General features: G+C 40.1%; 1 protein-coding gene across 1 annotated transcript in view; it reads right to left on the bottom strand.

The window, feature by feature from the left end:
* Positions 1 to 5,390: 5,390 nt before the first annotated feature.
* PSMA8 (proteasome 20S subunit alpha 8) overlaps positions 5,391 to 19,975 on the bottom strand; it is a 52,955-nt gene continuing 38,370 nt past the window's right edge. Inside the window, exons 5-7 of the mRNA XM_002828126.5 lie at positions 17,338 to 17,457; positions 17,157 to 17,219; positions 5,391 to 6,387 (exon numbers count right to left, since the gene is read on the bottom strand). Coding sequence (XP_002828172.1) covers positions 6,295 to 6,387; positions 17,157 to 17,219; positions 17,338 to 17,457 — 276 coding nt within the window. The 3' untranslated portion in view covers positions 5,391 to 6,294. The remainder of the gene's footprint in view (positions 6,388 to 17,156; positions 17,220 to 17,337; positions 17,458 to 19,975) is intronic.

Below are 19,975 nucleotides of genomic sequence, written 5' to 3'. Positions count from 1 at the left end.
ACCTCTTTGACTTTGCTAGGTATCACTCATATGCTGCCCAAAGCAGTTGTCTAGTCTACAATTCTAACAGCAGTAGATAAGAGTTCTTTTGGCTCCACATGCTCACAAACACTTTATACAGTCATTTTAATTTTTGTCAGTCTGATGGCTGTAAAAGAGTATCTCACCCTAGGTATAAATATACATTTCCTTTATTAGTCTGGTAGAACATCATTTAATATTTAATAGGATCCTTATAAGAGAAAATCATTTAGGTTTTTTCTTCTCCTGCCTTGGCCTCCAAACATGCTGGGATTACAGGTGTGAGCCACTGCACCTGGCCTTACCTACGCATTTAAAAGGATATTTGTTAGCTCTTATCCAGCATTTCTATACCTGTAGTGAAAGTTTTTTCTACCTACTTAACCATAATCTAATGCTGGAAAGATGAGTTGTTAAGACAATTCCTAAAACCCAATATTTGTGATCATCTCATCTTGGGGATATGAGAGAGAAAAAACATGAAGTACTTGAGTATTGGGGATTTTTCTCTCAGTAAAATAAGTAAAAGTAACATTTTAAATAGGAATAATGTTTGAACTGTTAGAGGTGAACTGTTTACATGCATGATTCATTTTTCTGTTGTATGGTGTATTCCTTTCAATCAACAGCTCTTTATAAATTCCAGACACACATCTTTTGTCATTTATATGTATTACAAACATCTCCTATTTGTAGCCTGTCTTTTCACTTGTGTTATGGTCTCTTTTGATGTAGAAAAATTTACATTAATTTTCAGGTAGTTAAATTATCAATCTTTTCCTTAAGTATTGACACTTTTCATCTTGTCTAGACAATCTGTCCTTACCTCCAGGATCGCAAAGATATTTTTCTATATTGTCTTCTAAAGTTTTAAAGTTTAATTTTTTATATTTAGGTCTTTAATCCACCTGAAATTGATTTTTTAAAATAGTATTAAGTACAGGTTAAATTTTTTTTTTTTTTTTTTTTTTTTTTGAGAGGGAGTCTCGCTCTGTAACCCAGTCTGGAGTGCAGTGGCGCGGTCTCGGCTCACTGTAAGCTCCGCCTCCAGGGTTCACGCCATTCTCCTGCCTCAGCCCCGCAAATACCTGGGACTACAGGCGGCCGCCACCACGCCCAGCTAAATTTTTTGTATTTTTAGTAGAGACGGGGTTTCACCGCATTAGCCAGGATGGTCTCATCTCCTGATCTCGTGATCCGCCCGCCTCGGCCTCCCAAAGTGCTGGGATTACAGGCATCAGCCACCGCGCCCGGCCCTTTTCTTTTCTTTTCTTTTTTTTTTTTTTTTGAGACAGAGTCTCACTCTGTCCCCCAGGCTGGAGTGCAATGGCGCCATCTCGGCTCACTGCAACCTTCGCCTCCCAGGTTCAAGCGCTTCCCCTGCCTCAGTCTCCCGAGTAGCTGGGATTACAAGCACCTGCCACCAAGCCCGGCTAATTTTTGTAGTTTTAGTAGAGATGGGGTTTCGCCAGGCTGGTCTCGAACTCCTGACCTCAGGTGATCCACCCGCCTTGGCCTCCTAAAGTGCTGGGATTATAGGCATGAGCCACTGCACCCGGCCAGAGGTTCAATTTTCTTTCTTTTCAAATGAATAACCAGTCGTCCTATCATTGTTTATTGAAGAGCTTATCCTTTGCCCACTGATGCAATGCTAACTGCCATAAACCAAGCATCCAGTAAGCGTCTGGGTGTTTCTAGTCTCTATTATGCTTATTCCCTGTGCCAACACAACCGTATCCATAGCAGCACCAGCATCTGCTCAGCTGCTTCTCTGATTTTCATATCTTTCTGTTTTCAGTCCCTGATTTCCCATCGCTTCTTGTGAGTTTACCTATGTACATATATATGTATGTACATCTGTATGTATTTACAATTTTTTTGAGACAGGTTCTCGCTCTGTTGCCCAGAACTGGAGTACAGTGGCAGGATCATGGCTCACTGCAGCCACTTCCTGGGCTCAAGTGATCCTCCTGTCTCAGCCTCCCAAGTAGCTGGAGCTACAGATGTGCACCATGACACCCAGCTAATTTTTAAATTTTTTGAGCAGATGGGAGTCTCATCATGTTGCCCAGGCTGGTCTCAAACTCCTGGCCTCAAGCGATCCTCTTGCCTTGGCCTCTCAAAGTGCTGGGATTACAGGTGTGAACCACTGCACCTGGCCTTACCTATGCATTTAAAAGCATATTTTTTAGATGTTATCCAGCATTTCCATACCTATAGTGACAGATTTTTCTGTCTACCTACTTAACCATAATCTAATGCTGGAAAGGTAAGTTGTTTAGGTAATTCCTAAAATCAAATATTTGTGATCATCTCACTGTGGCGACATGAGAGAGAAAAAACATAAAGCACTTGAATATTGGGTTTTTTTTCTCTCAATAAAATAAAAGTAACATTTCATTTAATTAATTAATTTATTTTTGAGACAGAGTCTCACTCTATCACCCAGGCTGGAGTACAGTGGCACAATCTTGGCTCACTGTAGCCTCTGCCTCCCAGGTTCAAGCAATTATCCTGCCTCAGCCTCCCGAGTAGCTGGGATTACAGGCACCCACCACTGTGCCCAGCTAATTTTTTGAATTTTTAGTAGAGATGGGGTTTCGCCATGTTGGCCAGGCTGGTCTTGAACTTCTGACCTCAGATGATCCACCCATCTCAGCCTCCCAAAGTGCTGGATTACAGGTGTGAGCCACCGCAGCCTGTCTTATTTTATTTTATTTTTTTGAGACAGAGTCTCACTTTGTCACCCAGGCTGTAGTGCAGTGGCTCAATCTCGGTTCATTGCAACCTCCGCCTTCTGTGTTCAAGCAATTCTCCTGCCTCAGCTTCCTGAGTAGCTGGGACTACAGGCATGCACCACCATGCCTGGCTGATTTTTTTGTATTTTTAGTAGAGATGAGGTTTCGCCATGTTGGTCAGGCTGGTCTTGAACTCCTGACCTCAAGCGATCTGCCCACCTCAGCCTCTCAAAGTGCTGGGATTATAGGCATGAGCCACTTTGCCCGGCCAGTAAAAGTAACTTTTTTTTTTTTTTTTGAGATGGAGTTTCTCTCTTGTTGCCCAGACTGGAGTGCAGTGGTGCAATCTCAGCTCACTGCAACCTCTGTCTCCTGGGTTCAAGCGATTCTCCTGCCTCAGCCTCCTGAGTAGCTGGGATTACAGGTGTGCACCACCAGGTCTGGCTTTTTTTTTTTTTTGAGACAGAGTTTCACTCTTGTTGCCCAGGCTGGAGTGCAATGGCATGATCTTGGCTCACTGCAACCTCCGCCTCCCAGTTTCAAGCAATTCTCCTGCCTCACCCTCCCTAGTAGCTGGGATTACAGGCATGTGCCACCACGCCCAGCTAATTTTGTATTTTTAGTAGAGACAGTAGAGAAGGGGTTTCTTCATGTTGGTCAGGCTGGTCTCAAACTCCTGACCTCAGGTGATCCGCCCGCCTCGGCCTCCCAAAGTGCTGGGATTACAGGCGTGAGCCACTGCACCCGGCCAGGGCTAATTTTTTTTTTTTTTTTTTTTTTGTATTTTTAGTAGAGACAGGGTTTCACCATGCTTGTCAGGCTGGTTGCGAACTTCTGACATCAGGTGATCCACCCGCCTTGGCCTCCCAAAATGCCGGGATTATAGGCGTGAGCCACCACGCCCAGCCAAAGTAACATTTTAAATAGCAATAACGTTTGAATTTTTTTTTGGTTCAAACTTCACGTTAGGGCTGGTCACAGTGGCTCATGCCTGTAATCCCAGCACTTTGGGAGGCCGAGTTGGGTGTATCTCTTGACTTCAGGAGTTCGAGTCCAGCCTGTGCAACATGGTAAAACCCTGCCTCTGCTAAAAAATACAAAAAATTAACAGGGTGTGGTGGTGAGTAGCTGTAGTCCCAGCTACTCAGGAGCCTGAGGTGGGAGGCTTGCTTGAACCTGGGAGGCAGAAGTTGCAGTGAGCCAAGGTGGCATCACTACTCCAGCCTGGGCGACAGAGGCCTCATCTAAAAACAAACAAACAAAAAACCAAACAAACAAAAGAACTTCACATTAAATAGAAAATCGTTTTGTATGGATCAGTGAAACCTGACCAAAATAATGCTATGATTTCCAAAGTAGAATAAATCAGTTGAGCTAAAACCAATTAGACTCTGATAACTAAGAACTGAGTCACAGGAGTAATAAAGCTAGTGAGATTCAAAAAAACCTCTTGCCTCTCATGATACATCCTTGTGAGGGAGAGATTGGTGAGCAATGAGAAATGTTTCCATTCTGATGGACACTGGAGGTGGCAAAGCACTATAAGCATCAGCACCATGGGCATACATTATAAAACTTGTCTCAGAGTTGTTAAGATAATTAAATGTTAATATTTGCAAGAAATCTAAACAGTGTCTGGCATGCATTGACTGTGGTATTGTATGAGTACTTGTCAAGTAAAAAAATAAGGGATAGAATTACAACCATATCCCTTAGATCGGGGGTCCCCAACTCCAGGGCTGTGGATCAGTACCGGTTTGTGGCCTGTTAGGAACCCGGCTGCACAGGAGGAGGTGAGTAGGGGGGTCGGGGGAGCGAGCATTACCACCTGAGCTCCGTCTCCTGTGAGATCAGCGGCGGCAGTAACAATTCTCATAGGAGGCCCGACACGGTGGCTCACGCCTGTAATCCCAGCACTTTGGGAGGCCGAGGCGGGTGGTCACCTGAGGCCAGGAGTTCAAGACCAGCCTGGCCAACATGGCGAAACCCCGACTCTACTAAAAATACAAAAATTAGCTGGTCGTGATAGCACATGCCTGTAGTTCCAGCTGCTTGAGAGGCTGAGGCAGGAGAATCACTTGAACCTGAGAGGCGGAGCTTGTAGGGAGCCGAGATTGCGCCACTGCACTCCAGCCTGGGTGACAGAGCGAGACTCATCTCAAAAAAAAAAAAAAAAAAGATTCTTATCGGAGTGTGAACCCTGCTGTGAACTGCACATGCAAGGGATTGCGGGCTCCTTATGAGAATCGAATGCCTGATGATCTGAGGTGGAACAGTTTCATCCCAAAACCAACCCAACCCCACTCAGGGTTTCGCCATGTTGGCCAGGCTGGTTCCGAACTCCTGGCCTCAAGTGGTCCGCCCACCTCAGCCTCCCAAAGTGCTGGGATTACAGGCATGAGCCACCACGCCTGGCCTTCCCCTACTATTTTCATTCCTCTGCAAAAACTTAACCTCTCCCCTCGTTTTCAAAAAAGAACATTAAGACCAGGTGCAGTGGCTCAGCCTGTAATCCCAGCACTTCGGGTGGTGGAGGTGGGAGGCTTGCTTGAAGTCAGGAGTTTGAGACCAGCCTGGGCAACATAGTGAGACCTCATCTCTGAAATAAATAATTAATTAAAACAACAGAAAGAATATTTACTAGCTTTTATTTTCAAAAATATAAACTCACTGTAGGAATTAAGCACATTCCTCTTGTGGACCATTTGGATTAAATCCTTTCCATGGACAGAGATTACTTTTTATATTTTTCTTGTTCCCCCAATAAGCCTTCCATAATATCAATCATAAAATACACACTCAGATATTTCATGGAATATGTAACAAACCGAACACACTGGACATACTTGAGATAAAATAAAAATCTAAACTAAAAGTTATATGTATTAATTTCTTTCCTTATTTTCATGTAGCATCCTGTTAAGATGCCTTAGAAGCTCTTCCCATGCTTTAATTGCATGTTTGAATTCGGCCTATACTTGTTCCATGAACAAAACAATATATTGCAACTTGTAAAATGAAAAAGGTAAAATAAAAATAATGAAATATTGTAAAATGAAGAAGGCTCTGACAAAATTTTAAGAACTCATCAGTATAAGGATGCTTTTGTCATTCTTTGAGAAATGCAGCTCAATATTATATTTAGTTTATTTGGAATAACTATGTCCTTAACTGACAGTCAATACTCAAACATCACCAAATTATTAAATTTTTTTAATTAAAAATTTTTTTTAATTATATTTGCATATATGAAGATAAGTAAGACACTGGACAAATTATAGAGTCTCAGGCTTATGTGGAATTATGACTGCTCTCAACAATTATTAAAATCCCCTTTCAAAGAAAATCTTCACATAAACCTATGTTTGACTATGTAATAGAATGAAGACAGCCACAGATGTGGCATTCTCAAAACATCACACAAGTACTACATGTAATGCTGCAAAATAACTGTTTTCCTCTAAAATTTCACTAAACAACCTCAGGCAGTACAATAAAACAAAACATTAAGACCTCCCAGTGGTCATCCTAAGAATTAGACAGATTTCTTTGATTTTTTCTTCTCTGCTTCTTCCTTTTCCTTTTCTATTTCAGTTACATATAATTCAACTTCTTTTGCACTAAACATCTGAAAAGAGAAAAAAATTTAAAGATCAAATGTCAGTTATACAAATAATATCTAAATATTTACAATATGAAGAATTCCAATATTTAATAAATTTATACTTTCTATGTGTAACTTTATATTTTGTAACTTCAAATATACAATGAAGCATTTCAAGAGGTCTAAGAGCAATAACAATTATGGGCAAAACCAGATCTCTGACATTTCTACTATCACTGCGCTAAAAAAGAAAGCAGGGCAAAAGGTGATATTGCATTATATATCCTATATATGCATATAACTCCAAAAACATTTTAATGCGAGGCTTAATTTTATTCATGAACAAAGACTCATTATTTAACTCTCCCAACTGCACCCTACTGTGTGGTTCTCTGATAGGGTTTAATAATTTGATCAGTTTATAGAATAGCAAAATGAGATGGGAAAAGATAATTAGGCTACTTGATGTCTAAGTAGAAAGCAAAAAAGGTTTTATTTTTCTAAGAATTTGCAGTGTAGTTTGATTTTCTGTTGTACTGTTCACAAGTAGATCCAAGGTTACATGCTTGCGGCTATAAGACAGCAATTATTGGCCAAACCTGGTGACTCATGCCTGTAATCCCAGCACTTTGGGAGGCCAAGGTGGGTGGATCAGTTGAGGTCAGGGGTTCGAGACCAGGCTGCCATTTTCTTTTTCTTTTTTTTTCAGACAGGGTCTCACCCTGTCGCCCAGGCTGGACTGCAGTGATGCGATTGCAACCTCTGCCTGCCAGGTTCAAGCGATTCTCCCACCTCAGTCTCCTGAGTAGCTGGGACTACAGGCGTGTGCTACCATGCCTGACTGATTTTTGTATTTTTAGTAGAGAGATTTGCATTTTCAGTACAGACAGGGTTTTGCCATGTTGGCCAGGCTGGTCTTGAACTCCTGACCTCAAGTGATCTGCCCGCCTCAGCCTCCCAAAGTGCTGGGATTACAGGCCTGAGCCACCACGCCTGGCTAAGACAGCAATTATTAACTTCAGTGATGTTAATAAATTTATATACAAAAATCTAAATGTAATGATCTTAATACTGAAAAGAGGTATCTATTAAATTGATAAAAGAATGATCAACTTTATGGAAAGGCAAATTTTCAAAGATGTTAGAGATGTAAAGGATTTTAGCTATTAGTCCATCACTAGAATTTACATATAAGAAAACGTAGATTCACAAAGCTAAATTATATTTGGCCAAAGATTAAAGAAGGATTAAAGATTAGGTCTCTGATTCTTATTTCAACTCCAGAACTCTTTCCATTTCACCTATAAAGACGTGTGTCAGAAAATCTGTATTTGTCAATAATCTACATAAAATATATTATTTGAATGTTTTATGAAATGAATTTACCCATCAAGCAATTACTGGGAGTTCCATGGGCTCTGAAAGTAGAAGAATATAATTCTTACCTGCTATTAAGGAGTCCACAGTTTAGTGGAAAAAAACTGGCATATAAATAGATCATTACAATATAAACCTGAATAAAGTGATGTGGTTATTACTTGGGGAAGAAATAATTTCCTCCTTTGAAAAAGTGTCTTTCATTTTATTTTTCCTTTTTGAGACAGGGTCTTGCTCTGCTGCCTAGAGCTGAAATGATCACAGCTCACTGCAACCTCTGCCTCCTGGGCTCAAGCCATCCTACCACCTCAGCAACTGGAGTAGCTGGGGCTACAGGTGTGAACCACCATGCCCAGCTAACTTCTGTATTTTTTGTAGAGACAGGGTTTCGCCATGTTGCCCAGGCTGGTCTCAAACTCCTGGGCTCAATCGATCTGCCTGTCTCGGCCTCCCAAAGTGCTGGGATTACAGGCATGAGCCACTGCGCCCAGCCTCAAGAAGCCTTTTCAAAAAATTATTTTTAATTTTTGTGAGTACATAGTAGGCATATATATTATGGGGTACATGAGATATTTTGATACAGGCATGTGATGCATAATAACCACATCATGGAGAACGGGGTATCCATTCTCTCAAGCATTTATCCTTTGTGTTACAAACAATCCAATTATACTTTTAGTTATCTTAAAATGTACAATTAAATTGTTACCCTGTTGTGCTATCAAATACTAGGTCTTATAAATTCTAATTTTTTGTACCTATTAACCATCCCCACCTGCCCCTGCCCCCCTACCCTTCCCAGCCTCTAGTAACCATCCTTCTACTCTGTATCTCCATGAGTTCAATTGTTTTGATTTTTAGATTCCACAAATGAGTAAAAACATGCAATGTCTGTCTTTCCGTGCCTGCCTTATTTAACAATCTCCAGTTCCATCCATGTTATTGCAAATGACAGTATCTCATTATTTTTTTTTGTGGCAGAACAGTACTTCATTGTGTGTAAGTATCACATTGTCTTCATACATTCATCTGTTGATGGACCCTAAGGTTGCTTCCAAATCTTGGCTATTGTGAACAGTTCTGCAATTAACATGGGAGTGCAGCTATTTCTTCAATATACTGATTTCCTTTCTTTTGGGTATACACCCAGTAGTGGGATTGCTGGACCATATGTACTTTTATTTTATGTTTTTTGAGGAATCTCCAAACTATTCTTCATAGTGGTTGTACTAATTTACATTCCCACCAACAGTGTATGAGGGTTCCCTTTTCTCCATATCCTCGCCAGCATTTGCTGTAGCTTGTCTATTAGATATAAGCCATTTTAACTGGGGTGAGATGATGTTTTATTGTAGTTTTGATTTGCATTTCTCTGATGATCAATGATGTTGATCACCTTTTTTTTTTGGAGATGGGGTCTTGCTCTGTTGCCCAGGATGGAGTACAGTGGCACAATCATGGCTCACTGCTGCCTTGACCTCCCAGGTTCAAGGGATCCTCCTACCTCAGCTTCCCAAGTAGCTGGGACCACAGGAGCACACCACCACACCAGGCTAATTTTTAAATTATTATATTTGTAGAGACAAGGTCTCACTGTGTTGTCCAGGCTGGTCTGAAACTCCTAGGCTCAAGTGATCCTCCCGCCTTGGCCTCCCAAAGTGCTGGGATTACAAGCAAGAGCTCAGCCCAAGCACCTTTTTATATGCCTGTTTGCCATTTGTATGTCTTCCTTTGAGAAAAGTCTATTCAAATCCTTCACCCATTTTTTGATCAGATTATTGTTTTTTCTCTTATAGAGTTGTTTGAGCTCCTTATACATTCTGGTTATTAAACCCTTGTCAGAAGGGTAAATTTACAAATATTTTCTCCCATTCTGTGGGCTGTCACCTCACTTTGTTGATTGTTTCCTTTGCCGTGCAGAAGTTCTTTAACTTGATGTGATCCTATTCGTCTATTTTTGCTTTGGTTGCCTGTGTTTGTAGGGTACTACTCAAGAATTTTTTGTGCAGACCAATGTCCTGGGGATTTTCTCCCATGTTTTCTTGTAGTAGTTTTATAGATTGAGGTCACAGGCTTCAGTCTTTAATCCATTCTTTTTTGATGTTTTGTATATGGTGAGAGATAGGGGTCTAGTTTCATTCTTCTGCATATGGATATTCAGTTTTCCCAGCACCCTTTATTGAAGAAACTTTTTCCCAGTGTATCTTCTTAGCACCTCTGTCAAAAATGAGTTCACTATAGATATGTGGATTTGTTTCTGGGATCTCTATTTTGTTTAATTAATCTATGTGTCTGTCCTTATGCCAGAACCATGCTGCTTTGGTTACCATAGCTCTGTAGCATAATTTGAAGTCAGGCAATATGATTCCTTCAGTTTTGTCCTTTTTGCTTAGGGCAGCTTTGGCTCTTCTGGGTCTTTTGAGGTTTTATATAGATTTTATGATTTTTTTTTATATTTCTGTGAAGAATATCATTGGTATTTTGGCAGGGATTGCATTGAATCTGTAGATTACTTTGGGTAGTATGGACATTTTAAAAACATTGATTCTTCCAATCCATGAACATGGAACACCTTTCTATTTTTTATTTTTATTTTTGGTGTCCTTTCTTTTTTGATGTGGGCACTTACAGCTATAAACCTCCTTCTTAGTAATGCTTTCACTGTATTCCATATGTTTTGATATGTTACGTTTTCATTATCACTTGTTTCAAGAAAACTTTTAATTTTCTTCTTAATTTCTTCATTGACTCACTGGTCATTCAGGAGCATATTGTTTAATTTCCATGAATTCATATAGTTTCCAAAATTCCTCTAGTTACTGATTTCTAGTATTTTTTTCCACTGTGGTCAGAGAAGATGCTTGATATTATTTCAATTTTTTGAATATTTTAAGGCTTATTTTGTGACCTAAATACGGTCTATCCTTGAAAATGATCCATGTGCTGAGGAGAATAATGCATATTCTGCAGCTGTTGGATGAAATGTTCTGTAAATATCTATTAGATACATTTGGTCTACAGTGCAGTTTAAGTCTGATGTTTCTTTGCTGATTTTCTGTCTGGAAGATTTGTCCAATGCTGAAAATGGTGTGTTGAAGTTTCTAGCTATTATTGTATTGGAATCTATCTGTCTTTTTAGCTCTAATAATGTTTACTTTATATAGCTAGGTTCTACAGTGTTGGGTGCATATATATTTAAGACTGTTATATCTTCTTGCTGAACTGACCCCTTTATCATTATATAGTGACCTTTTTTGTCTCTTCTTATAGTTTTTGCCTTGAAATCTATTTTGTCTGATATAAGTATAGTGACTCTGGCTCTTTTTCGGTTTCCATTGGCATGAAATATCTTTTTCCATCTCTTTTTTTCAGTCTATGTTTGTCTTTATAGGTGAAGTATGTTTTTCGTAGTCAACAGATCATTGGGTCTTTTTTTTTTTAAATCCATTCAGTCATTCTATATCTTTTGATTGGAGAGTTTAGTCCACTTACATTCAATGATATTATTGATAAGTAAGGACTTATCCTCCTGCCTCAGTCTCCCCAAATGCTGGTATTACAGGTGTGCACCACTGCTCAGACCTCACTTTTTTTGAAGCAGACTCTTGCTCTGTCACCCAGGCTGGAGGGCTGTGGCATGATCTCAGCTCACTACGACCTCTGCCACCCTAGGCTCAAGCGATTCTCCTGCCTCAGCCCCCTGAGTAGCTGGGACTACAGGCGCACACCACCACATCCGGCTAATTTTTTGTATTTTTAGTAGAGATGGGTTTTCACCACATTGGCCAGGCTAATCTCAAACTGCTGACCTCAGGTGATCTGGCCGCCTTGGCCTCCCAAAGTGCTGGGATTACAGGCATGAACCACGGTGCCCAGCCTGGTCCATCCTTTCATGGAAGAATCCTGGCATTAAATGAGAAAATGTTTAAGTTCTACCTTTCTACTGATTCCTGGCCCCAAGTAGGTGTTTATATCTAACTTCCTAGGCTAGGGAGACAAGTATCCTTCTCCAGGGCAGTTTAATTCAAATGTTTACCTCTGGCTTTCAGGGTACTTTTCATTTTGGTCCCTGGGGATTTTCTTTTAGTTCTTGCAGAAGCTCAGCTATGTCTTTAAAAAACTAGTTATATTTCATCTAGAATTGTCCTCATGTTTTACAGCAGAAGAGTTTATATTATCTAATCCAGCATAATGCCAGAAACTGAAGTTGTAGAAGTCTACTTATATACCTTAAGTCAAGCTATTTCCTGTCAAAGTGTTAAAATTTCAGCGCATAGTCAGTGATTTAAGAAGTACATTTGTAAAATTGAGAGATTTTATGTTTTTCATATTTAGTAAATACTATTTACTTCTTAGTAACTTAGATACAACTGGAATTGCCAAGGACAGGTCAGAGAATAACTAGAAAACCAGTCCACCTCTAAAATCAGCTTAAGAATATGGGGTAGAGGCATCAAATAATAAAGGTTTACACTACTCAGTAAATTTCTTATGTCTTATGTGTTTTTCTAATTTAATAATATAGTACTCATCATAACCATGTGTGGAAAGGGGATTTCTTTTAGTTCTTGCAGAAGCTCAGCTATGTCTTTAAAAAACTAGTTATATTTCATCTAGAATTGTCCTCATGTTTTACAGCAGAAGAGTTTATATTATCTAATCCAGCATAATGCCAGAAACTGAAGTTGTAGAAGTCTACTTATATACCTTAAGTCAAGCTATTTCCTGTCAAAGTGTTAAAATTTCAGCGCATAGTCAGTGATTTAAGAAGTACATTTGTAAAATTGAGAGATTTTATGTTTTTCATATTTAGTAAATACTATTTACTTCTTAGTAACTTAGATACAACTGGAATTGCCAAGGACAGGTCAGAGAATAACTAGAAAACCAGTCCACCTCTAAAATCAGCTTAAGAATACGGGGTAGAGGCATCAAATAATAAAGGTTTACACTACTCAGTAAATTTCTTATGTCTTATGTGTTTTTCTAATTTAATAATATAGTACTCATCATAACCATGTGTGGAAAGGCTATTAATCCACAGATAAGAAAACAGAAACAGAGAAGTTATTTGTTTACACTGGGAAATGGTAGAGCTAGAATTTGAACTAGGGTAGCTCTAGAGCCTCACTTTGCTTTTTTTTGTTTGTTTGTTTGTTTGAGACAGAGTCTCGCTGTGTTGCCCAGGCTAGAGTGCAGTGGCATGATCTCAGCTCACTGCAACCTCTGCCTCCCAGGTTCAAGCAATTCTCCTGCCTCAGCCTCCCAAGTAGCTGGGACTACAGGTGCCCTCCAACACACCCAGCTAATTTTGTGTGTGTGTGTGTATTTTTAGTAGAGACGGGGTTTCACTATGTTGGCCAGGCTGATCTCGAACTCCTGACCTCGTGATCCACCCACCTCAGTCTCCCAAAGTGCTGGGATTACAAGCGTGAGCCACCACGCCCGGGCTTTTTGTTTGCTTTTTTTGAGACAGAGTCTCGCTCTGTTGCCCCGGCTAGAGTGCGGCGGCATGATCTTGGCTCACTGCAACCTCCACCTCCTGGGTTCAAGCGATTCTCCTGCCTTAGCCTCCTGAGTAGCTGGGATTACAGATTCCCCCCACCACACCCAGCTAATTTTTGTATTTGTGGTAGAGACGGGGTTTCACCATGTTGGCCAGGCTGGTGTTGAACTCCTGATCTCAAGTGATCCGCCCGCCTCCGGCCTCCCAAAGTGCTGGGATTACAGGCATGAGCTACCGTGCCCAGCCAATGTTGGTAGAGACACAGTCTAACTATGTTGCCCAGGCTGATCTCAAACCTCTAGCCTCTAGCAATTCTTCTGCCTTGGCCTCCCAAAGTGTTGAGATTATAGGTGTGAGCCACTATGTCTGGCCATATTTCTTGAATAATAAGACTTGAAAGTCAAAATTACTCCTTGATGCACATGCTGCAGAAAGGATGTGTTAGCAGGCACGAAAACATTAATTTCCTCATACATGTCCATCAGAGCTACTGGGTGACTAGGTGGACTGTGAATAAGCAGTAACATTTTGAAAGGAATCTTCTTTTTTTGAGTGTTAGGTCTCAGTAGTGGGCTTAAAATATTCAGTATACTATGCTATAAATAGATGTGCTGTCATCCATTGATTGTAAATGAGCACTGGCTTCTACTTAAAGTTACCAGCTGCATTATCCCCTAACAAGACAGTCTGTCCCTTGAAGCCAGGCAGTGAGGTGATTTCTCCTATCTCTAGCTATGAAAATTTTAGACGGTGTCTTCTTCCAGCAGAAAGCTGTTTCATCTACATTGAAAATCTGTTGTTTAGTATAACCACCTTCACTGAAGATAAATGTCTTAGCTAGGTCTTCTGGATAACTTGCTGCAGCTTCTCCATCAGTACTTGCTGCTTCACCTTGCACCTTTATGTTATGAAGGTGGCTTCTTTCCTTAAACCTCATGAACCAACCTCTGTTAGCTCCAACCTTTTCTTCTGCAGCTTCCTCACCCCTCTCAGCCTTCACAGAATTGAAGAAAGTTAGGACTTTGCTCTGGATTAGGCTTTGGCTTAGAGGAACGTTGTGGCTGGTTTGATCTTCCAGCCAGGCCACTAAAACCTCCATATCAGTAACAAGAATGGTTTTTTTTTTTTAGATGGCATCTCACTCTGTTGCCCAGGCTGGAGTGCAGTGGCGCCATCTCAGCTCACTGCAACCTCCACCTCTCAGGTTCAAGCAACTCTCCTGCCTCAGCCTGCCGAGTAGCTGGGATTACAGGTGCGTGCCACCACACGTGGCTAAATTTTGTATTTTTAGTAGAGACAGGTTTTGCCATGTTGGCCAGGTGCGTGCCACCACACCTGGCCTGGCTGTTTCAGTTTCTTATCATTCATGTGTTCACTTGCAATAGCACTTTAAATTTCTTTCAGTACTTTTAATTTTCTTGAGTACTTTCCCTTTGCATTCACAATTTGAATAACTTGCACAAGAGGCCTAGCTTTCCACCTGTCTTGGCTTTCGACTGCCTTCCTCACTAAGCTTAACAATTCTAGTTTTTTTTTATTTAAAACTCATGTGACAGACATGAGACTCTTCCTTTCACTTGAACACTTAGAGGCCCTTATCAGGTTATTAACTGGCCTATTTTCAATATTGTTATGCCTCAGGCAATAGGAAGCCTGAGGAGAGGGAGAGACACAGGTAAATGGCTGGTCAGTGGAGCAGTCAGAACACACGCAACATTTATTGATTAAGTTCACTCAGTGTTTTATATGGATGCAGTTCATGGCACTCCAAAACAATTAGCACAGTAATATCAAAGATCATTGATCACAGATCACCATTATATAATAATTACCTTGTTACTACATTACATATATAATAATAATAATGAAAAAGTCTGAAATATTCTGAGAGTTATCAAAAATGTGACAGAGACACAAAGTAAGCACATGCTGTTGGACAAATGGAATTGACAGACTTGCTCAACACAGGGTTGCCACAAACCTGCAATCTGTAAAACACCATTTAATGAACACTTACTATAAAAGGATACTACCATCTCACACCATTTCATTTACTTATCACAACAGCCCTTTGATGAAGTTATCGTTAGACTCATTTTATAGGGAAGAAAACTGGAAGCTGAAGATGAGAGCAATTTGCTCAAGGTCATGTTGTTAAACAAATGTATCTGCTGGAACTTAATCCTAGTCTACCAACTCCAAAGCATGTGTTCTGTTCCCTACATAGCCTATCCTAAAGTATCATGTGGAAGACAGTATAACACTGCTGTCAGTAAGCATACCATTCTATCACTCAAAAGCAAAAATATGCATATAACTCTGTGTGTGTGTGTGTGTGTGTGTGTGTGTGTATGTCTTTGTGTATATGCATAGGTATGTCATGGAGCAGAAGAGGCAAACTCTGGCCTCAGTGGTTTCTGCGCCCCTATGGTGTTGCTGCATCTGTCCCTGGGCTCTTAGCAGCAGGGGTGACAAAAACCTGGATAATATCCATTTCCACACCCTGTGCTCAGCACTCTGTGATTTATGTGGGGCTCTGCAGGGGCATGCTCCACCGTCTTGTCTCCATTTCTCTTATTTATTGAAACTTTGCTGCTGTCTTATCCTCATATCCCATCTGTTAGTTGAATAATAAAGGGTAGGAAATTGATGTCAAAGCAACCATGATGACAAAAACAAAAACAGAAACAAACAAACAAAAAACCCCACTGCTCCAGATGGCACTAATTTTAACACTACTTGAAATATTTTCCTTAAAACCAAAGAAAAGATATACGTAAAACAATCTTCAAAATAATTTTTTTGAGATGGAGTCTCGATCTATTGCCCAGATCACTGGCATAATCTCAGCTCACTGCAACTTCCGCCTCCCGGTTTGAAGTGATTCTCCTGCCTCAGCCTCCCAAGCAGCTGGGATCACAGGTGTCTGCCACCATGCCCAACTTTTTTTTTTGTATTTTTAGTAGAGACGGGGTTTCACTATGTTGGCCAGGCTAGTCTTGAACTCCTGACCTCAAGTGATTCATCTGCCTCAGCCTCCCAAAGTGCTGGGATTACAGGTGTTAGCCACCGCGTCTGGCAACAATCCTTTTTTTTTTTAATTTAATTTTTAATTTTTTTTTTTTCATAGAGATGGGGGTCTTGTTACCTTGCCAAGGCTGGTCTTGAACTCCTGACCTCAAGTGATCCTCCCACCTCAGTCTCTCGAGTAGCTGGTATTACAGGCGTACACTGCCATATTTGAGTATAAAACAATCCTTTAAGTATATTTCTAATATAGTTTCCCAAATTTGAGTGCTTTTTTACAATCAGCTAAAGAGAGCTAGTTGGCAAACTATGCTGTACAGTTGGTTCTACCTAATGAACAATAGTGAACTACATTTCAAATGCTCTTTAGCCAGTGGGTCCTCTGTCACAATATCCTGAACATTTTATTTTGTAGTCCAGCAGTTTTAACCCATAATGGCTGACAGACGTTATACATATAATAACATGAGACTTGGCACAAAGAAATATGGAAAGGTTATCGTGCTAGGTATTAAAGTTTAAGTCTCACAGGACGCTCAAGGCACTTTCAAATGTAAAGTAATGGAAATACATAAAAATCAGTAGACAGGACGAGTGCGGTGGCTCACACTTGTAATCCCAGGGGGCCAAGGCAGGCTGATCGCTTGATTCTAGAAGTTAGAGACCAGCCTGGGCAACTTGGTGAAATCCTGTCTCTATTTAAAAAGAAAAAAAAAACACAAAAAACAAACAAAAAAACGGTAGACGGTCAGAAATGAGTGGAGGTTATTTGACATTAATGAAGGATAACGTTATATCGGAAGCCTAGAGGCCAACAACCTTTTAACTTTTGTCAAAATACTTTATACTACAGATACTTTTTCCTCTTTGGTTAATGACTTACCTTCAAAGGTTGATTTCTTCTTATTATAGCAAGTTCAATGTTTTTTCCACCAGACTGGACAACCTAATGTAGAACAAGTACACTATTAGAATTATTTCAGCAAATTTTGTGTTTAATAAACAAAAATGGATGAGGAAAAAAAACTCATGATTTCCTGAATATGCTTTATTAGATCACTTACTTCTAGCAAAGCTTTTATTGCTAACTTGATAGCTTCACTGTCACTTGCTATGGCATCTTCTGTGTAATTCTTTTCTAGAAATTCTCGAACAGTTTTAGCACTTCGGCCTATTGCATTTGCCTTGAAAAATAAAAGTTAATTTATTAATATCATTGCAGTAGGAATGAATTTATGGTTACTAAGTAAAGTTTAGAGGTTTGGAGTTTACTCCAGTATACCTTAATAAAATTACCAAATGAAAATTACAGATTTGAAAACATAGCAAACATTTCAGTAGCTCATTTGGTTACTATCAGAATAGTCTGTAATGGTGGCATGGTTTTTATTTTCCTTTTTTTGTTTGTTTTAGAGATGGGATCTCACTCTGTTGCCCAGGCTAGAGTGCAGTAGTGGCACAATTATAGCTCACTGCAACTTTGATCTTCTGGGCTTAAGTGATTTTCCCACCTGAACCTCCTGTGTAGCTGGGACTACAGGTATGCATCATCACACTCAGCTGATTATTTTTTTGGTAGTCTTGCTATTTTGCCCAGGTGCTCACTTGCCCTGGCCTCAAGTGCCTCCTATCTCAGCCTCTCAAAGTGTTGGGATTACAGGCGTGAGCCACAACATCTGGCCAACTTTTTCTTTTAAATATACCAATGCTTTGTCCTGGCTAACACTTTTTATTAATATAATGTTTCCCAAATCCTTGATAACCAGAAATTATTTTATTTATATATATTTTTGAAACAGGGTCTCACTTTGTGGCCCAGGCTGGAGTACAGTGGTATGATCACTGCTCACTGTAGCCTTGGCCTTCTGGGCTCAAGTTATCTTCCTACCTCAGACTCCCAAGTAGCCGGGACTATTGGTATGTGGCACCACACTTGGCTAATTTAAAAAAGAATTTTTTTTAGAGACAGGGTCTTGCTATGTTGCCCAGGCGGGTCTTGAACTCCTGGACTCATGTGATCCTCCCAGCTTGGCCTCCCAAAGTGCTGAGATTACAGGCATGAGCCACTGTAACTGGCTCAGAAAAGATTTTAAAAAGCTGAAACTTGAAAAGATGCGGAGAGGCAAGGAGCTATAACTTTACAATATGGCACAAAAAGAAGAAAGCAAAGAGAGGGGAAAAAATGACATCAACATGAAGAAAGCTATTTACCTAAGTTGGGCTGAGCACCATTTTTGTAGATTTTATAATAAGTATAGTGGTAACCTAATTGATTCGTTATCTTCTTTGACTCTTAAGCAAGAAGGGCTTCTATTCCTTTCCTCTTTTGTTTGTTCTTTACACATTTTCATCAGATGAAGGAAAAATGCAAATGGATTTTCCTGGCTGCATGGCTATAGGTAGAAGGCCACTTATTCTTTTAATTCAGCCTAAATATCCAGATTAGTACTCGTGATGATAATAAGACTTTAAATTTTATATTAACAGAACACTTATGTGTCAGGCACTAGGTTAGGCATTTTACATGGATTATCTCATTTAACCACCACAAAAATGATTAAATAGGTACTGTTACTAACCCCAATACTTGGATGTAGAAATGGAGGTTTGGAAAGGTTAAAATAGGGTTTCTCAATATCAGCACTGTTCACATTTTGGGCCAGCTAATTCTCTGTTGTGAGGGCTGTCCTGCGTATTGTGGGATTTTTAGCTGCCTCCACAAACTAAATTCCAGCAGCAACTCCCACCCCAGCTATGACAACCAAACATATCTCTTGTCAAAGACATTGTCAAATGTCTTTTAGGCGGGACAAAATCAGCTGTTTGTGAATTACTAACTCAAGTAATCTTGGCCAAGATCATACAGAGAGTAAGCAGAAGAGCTAAGCTTTGAAACCGTGGTCTGAATCACAAGCCAAGCTTTTACCTTGATACACTATGCTGCCACATGCCCCTTTCCTAGGATGATTACAGAGTAAAAAGAACAAACAGAAAGGCCTATCCTTTCACTACCATTAAATGGGGGAATGTCTCAGTTATAACTGTTTAGTATTATTATTATTATTTTCTTTTTTGAGACAGAGTCTCGCTCTGTCGCCCAGGCTGGAGTGCAATGGCGTGATCTCGGTTCACTGCAACCTCTGCCTCCTGGGCTCAGGCAATTCTCCTGCCTCAGCTTCCCGAGTAGCTGGGATTATAGGTGTCTGCCACCATGCCCGGCTAATTTTTTTATTTTTAGTAGAGATGGGGTTTCACCATGTTGGCCAGACTGGTCTCAAACTCCCGACTTCAGGTGATCTGCCTGCCTCGGCCTCCCAAAGTGCTGAGATTACAGGTGTGAGCCACTGTGCCTGGCCAACTGTTTAGTATTATGATTATGGGAAAGAGATCTCAAAGGAGATTTTAGGACATAAACATGAAAACACACCATTTATATTACATTATATAACAATATACTATTCTGGTTAGTAAAAGATTCTTTTTACTTCATATAACTTTTTCTATGCCATTATATTTCAGAGGATTAATATAAGTAGCTGTTGAAACTTCTAAATTAAATTTCGTGGCCTTGAAATTTCACCAAGATCAAAGGTAAAGCCTTCAGCCTGGCGTGACTTTGAAATCTATTTGCTACTAGGTTTGTTTGTTTTTTGGTAACTAGTTGCTACCCAGAGAGGAAGTACATAGTTAGTGGCTTCAGGT

Source organism: Pongo abelii, chromosome 17 (genome assembly GCF_028885655.2).
Source record: "Pongo abelii isolate AG06213 chromosome 17, NHGRI_mPonAbe1-v2.0_pri, whole genome shotgun sequence".
Lineage (NCBI taxonomy): Eukaryota > Metazoa > Chordata > Mammalia > Primates > Hominidae > Pongo > Pongo abelii.
Note: the sequence above shows the minus strand (reverse complement) of the source record. Positions and strands in the feature narration are given on the sequence as shown.